This window comes from Amphiprion ocellaris, chromosome 10 (assembly GCF_022539595.1).
Source record: "Amphiprion ocellaris isolate individual 3 ecotype Okinawa chromosome 10, ASM2253959v1, whole genome shotgun sequence".
Lineage (NCBI taxonomy): Eukaryota > Metazoa > Chordata > Actinopteri > Pomacentridae > Amphiprion > Amphiprion ocellaris.
The window spans coordinates 27,425,223-27,432,832 of record NC_072775.1 but is presented as its reverse complement, the minus strand read 5'-3'; the positions used below and the strand labels follow the sequence as shown (position 1 = coordinate 27,432,832).

At 44.1% G+C, this 7,610-nt stretch overlaps 1 protein-coding gene across 1 annotated transcript; it reads right to left on the bottom strand.

Annotated features, from left to right (window-relative positions):
* Window positions 1-2,622: 2,622 nt before the first annotated feature.
* Window positions 2,623-4,364, bottom strand: LOC111581140 (uncharacterized protein C14orf93 homolog). Its single transcript, XM_055014595.1, has 4 exons — window positions 3,828-4,364; window positions 3,339-3,435; window positions 3,090-3,208; window positions 2,623-2,951 (listed from the first exon to the last, which is right to left on the bottom strand). Exons 3-4 carry the CDS (start codon window positions 3,147-3,149, stop codon window positions 2,763-2,765), a joined length of 249 nt encoding a protein of 82 aa, XP_054870570.1. The 5' UTR covers window positions 3,150-3,208; window positions 3,339-3,435; window positions 3,828-4,364; the 3' UTR covers window positions 2,623-2,762.
* Window positions 4,365-7,610: the final 3,246 nt, after the last annotated feature.

Here is a 7,610-nt window from a genome sequence, read left to right as displayed (position 1 = left end):
TGGTGAAACTGGGGTGGACCCTTTTGGCTCCATCACCATCACCTCAGCCTGCATGAGGGTATTTCTCACCAAATTTCTGCAGCCCAATACTCTTGCTATACCATTCCCATATGAGTACAGAGGTCAGTGTAAAAGATTCTCAGAGCCCTCCATTCAGTGGTTAGAGTGGGTCATGCACAAACAGAAAATCTTTATCCAGCACACTCTGAACTTGGGGGAAAAACAGATTGGTTCTTTTTTTGTGGACGGTTACGCAGAGGTTGATGGTGTAAAATGTGTTTGGGAGTTTCACAGTTGCTTTTACCACGAGTGTCCCAGTTGTTTCTCTCCTACAGAGACCTGCACCTTGAGAGACGTGTTTCCTTCAGGGAACTGCATGTGACCAGTGAGGAGAGAGTGCGCAGGCTGGAATCTGAACACGGCATTCACACTGTTGTCATGAGAGAACATGCACAGAATGAGATGAAAAAATCATGTGCAGAGGTGAAAGAGTTTCTCAGTGTTTTAAACCCCCCTGAGCCTCTCTCCCCACGCAAAGCCCTTTACGTGTGCCCTAAAATTGAGACACACGGCTGAACCTGATGAAACAGTTCACTACGTGGACGTCACCTCTCTGTATCCCTTTGTTAACAGCACATGTTCTTATCCACTAGGTCACCCGACCATCATCTACAAAGATTTTGGGGATCCTAGAGACTACTCATTCGTTCATTCGTGCCACCATTTACCCGCCATGTGGGCTCTTTTTCCCTGTTTTACCTTACAAAACCTCGCACGGTAAACTCATCTTCACACTTTGCAGCACCTGTGCAGAAAATAACCATCAAGAGGCCCCTGTCATCACGACGATGAGGCCAGAGCATTGACAGGGGTGTGGGTGAGTGTGGAGTTTCACAAGACTTTGGAGATAGGGTACAGAGTCGGTAAAATAACAGAGGGATGGCACTTTCCAGACAGTAGTGACAGGGTGTTTGTGGACTACATACACAAATTTCTGAAAGGAAAGCGGGAAGCTTTGGGCTATCCTCCAGAGGCTTCAGATCAGGTCAGCAGGGAGAAGTACATCAGAGACTATCAGGCTCATCAGAACATCCTATTAGATCCCACCAAAATTGAGAAAAACCCTGTCAAAAGACAGGTAGCTAAACTATATGTAGCAGGATGAATGCTGCACTCTCCTTGGGTTGGCTGTGTTATGCTCCTGTGACATAATGACCGTGCCTTGTTTTGACCAATCATGACAGGAGGATGCACTATAAAGCTGGGCAAGGGTTACTCATCGTTCTCTTGCTGCAACGTCAGGGGCACGCCCCGCTTCCCGTTTGCCTCACTTTCTGTTTGCCTCACTTCCTGTTTACCGTTGCTAACAGGTATGGTAGCAGTTGCTGCATTGTTTGCCCTCTCTTTAAGGCTGTGTTCATTTCTAGTGGTTATAGAGGCCATTTATTTTTATAGGGTCACTGTTGGGTGTCCATAGCCAGAGAGCTGAGCCGCTTGCTGGCTGCTGTACGTCCAGTTCGAGCCGTGAGCCGTTACTGGTAGGTTTCCTTTGCTTGCGATCCCATAATGTGTTTATGTTGCATGTGTGTAACAGCTTGTCATTTTAGGCTGTTACCGTGGCTGGCGGTTGCTCCCCGTTCCCTCGTGGTGGACAAAATTTACTGATTGGCGGGCCGCCATTTGTCTGGAGCTGTGCTGGCTACACGGGGTCCCAGCCGTAGGAGACGCTGCTGTTTTGCCTCCGTGGGTTTGTCTCGCAGACGCGGGTCTGTGTTGCCGACGCTTGCCGGTCAGCTTCGTCTTCTTTCAGTCTGTTATCTGCTTTTGTGTTGGCGCTGTGGGTGTCGGGCTGCTTCCAGCTTGTCTCTGTGGCTGCTGACCCACCGTTGTACATGCTGCTTCTTTTAATGTCCAGAGTGCATGTGTGAAAATAGGGTTTAATTTTCTCTCTTTTCTCCTTGTTTTTTTTGAGTATTTACTGCAGTCCCGTGGCCATTTGTGTTTGTTAGGTATTTTCTTTGACTGATTTTAGGATTTGTGTCACGTGACTGCACTTGATTAGTCGTTTTGTATTCAGTGGATTTTGTTTAAGTAAGTTAATGTTTATTCATTAGTTTGTTAATTGAATGTTTCAGTTTTGATGAACTTGTTTTTTTCTATTATGTTAAGTAGTTTTCTTAAGTGCTGGTAATTATTTTGTCAACTGATTTATGGAACCCTGTTAATAACTGTTTACTTCCCTTTCACTGCATGAAAAGCCAGATTATCGACCCTGTGAATCACTGAAAACCTACTAAGTTCCCCACAGTTATTGGTTGTTCTCAGGCTATGAACTCCTAGTTGGCAGGTGAGGAGAAATACCTTGAATGAATCATGTTTGTGGAGTTGGGGGGTGGGTGTGTGGGGCAAGGGGGGAGTGAGACTTCACACCTGGGGCATGGCAGAGGTGTGAAAACTAATTAGCATCTAGACTGCCTGTCTAGCATGACTCAGGACACCGATTGGATGAAACAAGACATGACAACAGAAAAAAAACTGTGTCATGATTGGTTGAAAGATCTGTTGCTACTGGTCAAATCCCCACCCCCCGCCGGGGGGGGGGGGGGGGGACCAAGTTCATCTCTCACTCCAGGCTGGTCTCAAGCATCAGCTCTGGCTTAAAATGTTTTCTGGCTGCTGCTGTGTTGTACTTCAGTGGCTTCAGTCTATCAGACCGCTGTCCATTGTGAAAACACCTGTGATGTAGAGCTGTGTACTTTACATCAGCCTCCAGCCTGTAGGGCTGCACACAGGTTGGCTAGCTCCTGGCTGTGGAAGGATGGAGGCCGTACTATCCATCCACGCACGCCGTCAACGCTGCCGTCCTCCTCATCTGACATCATGTCAGCTGTGATGCCCTTCCAGAAGTTCTCTTCATCTGGAGCAAGGACTGTCTTCCTGGCATCCAGCAGCTGTGAACACAATCAGTACAGGAAATCAATACATTTAATAATTTAACAGAAAAATAATGTCATAGTGACCAGCAATACTATTCTAACCACATTTTGTATAAAACACACAATGTAATGAATCAAACTAATATCTCTTACCCTCTTTCTTCTCTGGCGACTCGGGGCAGAAGACTTCATGGCCTCCGCCTGATCCGCCATGTTGGGTTGACTGTAGCGGTAGTTCCTCCGTAGAGTTTCAAAATGCTTTTTACAAGCAGCTGGAAAACAGTTAAATGAAGCCGTTATTAGCTTTATTATTATTATTTCCTGCTATTTTCTGCTATTGTTAGCTTTTGTTGCTGTTGATGAAATCGAAAACTTTAGAACAATTTTAAACAGGATACTTACATAGAAGGACGTCTGTCTCCACATCCTCCACATCTGGACTTCAGCCAAAGTTTTAACTAAATATGTCCTGACTGTCTCATTGTGAGGTGAGCCCAGTCTGTGAAAATAAATCAGAACATTCATTTACTACTCACAGCAGAATAACTGCAGAGTCAACTGTAAAGTCATTTAAAACAGTTTTAAATTAGCAGACAATTTGAATGGATGCATGAATTGTTTACAATCTACAGTACAACAATTTGCGTGCATTCAGCTGACAAAGAATTATTATACATGCTTACAGTAAACATTTTTCTCACAAAAAAGAAACGAAAAAGAAAAAAGAATAAACAGTCTCACCCTTGTTCCTAAAAGTACAAAAAGGCAAAAATAAAGTCACGTTTGTTAACAAAGATGGAGGACTACATGCTATCACTGCTTAACGTTACCAATTCAGAGCATTGTGCTAAAACTCACTAAAAATATCCTACAAATGGAATATATTCTTACCGCAATTTTAGGACTGTGCTCTCCTCTTTTCCGCTGAATTTCCTCGCCGCTGGAGAAAGTGTTTAATTTGGCTTCCATGGCGGCTATCCTCTCCTCCAGCTTCTCCTCCAGCGGTCCTCTCTGACCAGACAGCCGGCTGATAACGCTCAATAGTTTCTTCTCAGTGTCTGTCGCGGGTCTGACTGGAACCAGTCGGTCATGTCCAGGCTGTTCTATGCGAGGAGTTTGTGGTGAGTCGGAATGGCGATACCGGGCCGCCATTGTAGAAACTCACAAAGACGACTTCTTTGTCTGTTCGTGTATCGCGCGGTTCTTGCGAGACGACGCGTGTGATTGGACGAGCAACTCTAACGTGATGACGTCAGTGACGCAGCATTCCTTAAAGTAACATGCCGACTTCTCCAGGTCAACAGATTTTCTCTATGCCTGCAAGATGAACTTCTTTGATCAAAAGAAGAAAAGGCTTTGCCCTTTACTGTGATGCCTCTGTCATATCATCCTAGATGAGCTTGATCTACACTACCAGTCAAAAGTTTGGACACACCTTCTCATTCAGTACATACATACATATGGAATTATGTTGTAAACAAAAAGAATTAATATTCAGTATTAATCTCAATGTATAAATAATACATATAAATAAAAACCATTGAATGAGGTGTGTCCAAACTTTTGTCTGGTAGTGTGCATGCAGTGTTGATAATGTATCATCAGATGAACCCTGAACACTGTAACTACAGTTGATCATTTTGCCATTTCATGCAAACTTGTAACATATTTGAATGACAGATTTAGAGCAGAAAGGTCAGCATATGTACAGACCTGATCAAAATCTTAAGACCAGTTGAAAAATAGCTAGAATTTACCTTTTGCACATTTGGATCTTAATGAGGTTTTAAGTAGAGCTACAATATGCAAAAGCAAGAAGGGGGAGTGAGACAAAAAGCACTTTGAAAAAGTAATTTATTGAAAACAACAAGTAAGCTGAAATAGGTTGTTCATCAGCTGATCAAAAGTTTAAGACCATCGCTCAAAAAAATTACAAAAAACTCTCCAAACCAGAACAAAAAATGTTCTCAGTAGGACTCAGTAATGAGTAGCTCCACTGTTCTTGTTAATCACTTCAAAAATTGGTTTGGGCATGCTTGATGCGAGTGTTTCCAGGAGGCTGGTGGGAACATTGCTCCAAGTGGTGAAGATGGCTTCACGAAGGGCATCAACTGTCTGGAACTGATGGCCATTTTTATAAACTTCCCTTGCCATCCATCCCCAAATGTTCTCTATGGGATTTAAATCAGGGGAACATGCGAGATGGTCCAAAAGAGCGATGTTATTCTCCCTGAAGAAGTCCTTGGTCAAGCGAGCATTGTGAACTGCAGTGTTGTCCTGTTGAAAAACCCAGCTGTTACCACACAGACGAGGGCCCTCAGTCATGAGGGATGCCTGCTGCAACATCTGCACGTAACCAGCCGCCGTTTGACGACCTGCACCACCTGAAGCTCCAGTGTTCCACTGAATGAAAAAGCACCCAGATCATGATGGACCCCCCTCCACTGTGCCGGGTAGAAAACATCTCAGGTGGGATCTCCTTGTCATGCCAGTAACGTAGGAAGCCATCTGGACCGTCAAGGTGAAATTTTTTCTCATCAGAGAATAAAACTTTTTTCCACCTTTCAATGTCCCATGTTTGATGCTCCCTGGCAAAGTCTAAACAGGCAGTTTTGTGGCGTTGTAGGAGACGAGGTCTTTGAATTCGTTTTTTGTTTTTGAAACCCTTTTCCCGCAGATGCCGTCTGATGGTTATTGCGCTGCAGTCGGCACCAGTAAGGGCCTTAATTTGGGTCGAGGACCACCCTGTGTCTTGACGGACAGCCAATCGGATCCTCCGGCTCAGCGCAGGTGTAATTTTTTTGGGTCTACCACTTGACTTTTTTGTTCCATAATGCTCAGGATCTTTCAAAAAATTTAGAATGACTGTCTTACTGCGTCCAACCTCAGCAACAATGGCATGCTGCGAGAGGCCTTGCTTATGCAGCTCGACGATCCAACCACATTCAAGAAGAGAAAGCTTCTTAGCTTTAGCCATCAGGAGGACATGATCGTGTGAATGCCTGACAGAAGATGATAATTTTGAGCAGATTTGGGCTTTTATAGCCTGTGGTCTTAAACTTTTGATCAGCTGATAAACAGCCTATTTCAGTTTACCTCTTGTTTTCAATAAATTACTTTTTCAAAGTGCTTTTTGTCTCACTCCCCCTTCTTGCTTTTGCATATTGTAGCTCTACTTAAAACCTCATTAAGAACCAAATGTGCAAAAGGTAAATTCTAGCTATTTTTCAACTGGTCTTAAGATTTTGATCAGGTTTGTATTTGCTAGATGGTGTTTTTTAAGGAATCCATCCTTGAACCTCTGACAGAAACAAGACCAGCCATTATGAAGCAGTTCATAGCTATTAATGTCAGGTCAGAGAGTACTATATATAGACGCGTAATTGCAGGAGTTTCCAGGCTTCATCACCATCCCAACAGACATTTTTATGGAAAGTCGGTAGAAGTTTGGAACTTGAGGGGAACAGACAGCTCATGTCCATCATCATTTCTACCTGTTGAGGGCATTGCTGGAAGATGTGTGGTAAACACATCCACTGTACAGGAAAGCAACATAAGAGAAAAGGTGACTGTAGTCATGCTGCTCTGCATGGTGTTTGAGATTTAGGATTTTGACAGTGTTGAAAAGTGCCTGTGATGTGCTTTTATTTACTTTTATAAAAGCTGTATGAACCCTGATTCAAATAAAGTATAAACTGTATAGTTTTGTTTGTGTCCTTTTTCTCTTAAAAAAACTAATGCAAGTGTGAAAAGTCAACCCCCACCCCTAACCCCCCTACCTTACACCTCCAAACCCACCAACCCCCCTACTTTACACCTCCACAACCACCACTCTGATTTGCATTTGTATAGCTCACAGCATTTTCACTGACACTGGAAAGCTCCCCCCCTGGGACATCAGCCGTCCACGTTAATTCCTGGCATTTCTCGGTAGCTTTTTGTGCTGCCTGCAAACTGCCATTAACTTGAAATTCCACGGGAATGTTCAGTGCTGTTTACAGACAAAAATCCCTACTTTCATGCAGTGTTTGTGGTTTGCAGAAGCTGTGGGCCTCTGGTGGTGGGGACTGGTATCTTCGGGTGGTGGGAACCCCTTCCTGTGTGGCGTGCTGCTCATCCCCTGGTTGTTTTTTTTTTTTTTATTTCTTCACTCTGGTGTGTGTGTGTGTGTGTGTGTGTGTGTGTGTGTGTGTGTGTGTGTGTGTGTGTGTGTGTGTGTGTGCATGTTCACGTGTGAGTGGGGTGATTTCTCCTGGGCTCCCTTGTGATGCCCGTTGGCCCAAACCTCCACCAGAGAGCCCCCAGCTCTGATTAGTCCCCAAACCCTTCATTTAACAATCTTGTGTGAATGGTGTTTTTTTTTTTTTAAATTGGTTTTAAACTGAGTATTTTTGGTATTAAATAAAATTTGTATTCTTTTGCCTGCACTGGAATCATGTCTCCTGCCTCATCAGTGGAACGAACCTGAGTTGCCTTCTCGTTAGTGGTGGTTATAATTCCCTGGGTGAAAGTCCCAGGGTGGCGTTGTCTGGCCGGTGTCTACATTCAGTAATTGTAGCACGTTACTTTATCCCCAACCCCTCCGCTCGCCACATACGTCTCAATGGCTTCTGGGGAAAATTTGCACAGAGGCATAATCTGCTTCAGACCTGCATCGTCACAGAACCCAAAGAA

What these genes read in the sequence shown, in the direction of transcription:
- LOC111581140 (XM_055014595.1), bottom strand. Translation starts at nt 3,149, where the DNA reads ATGGCGGATCAGGCGGAGGCCATGAAGTCTTCTGCCCCGAGTCGCCAG. An exon ending in GTCGCCAGAGAAGAAAGAGG is followed by an intron (nt 2,952 to 3,089) that starts GTAAGAGATATT and finishes TTGTGTTCACAG; the next exon opens with CTGCTGGATGCCAGGAAGAC.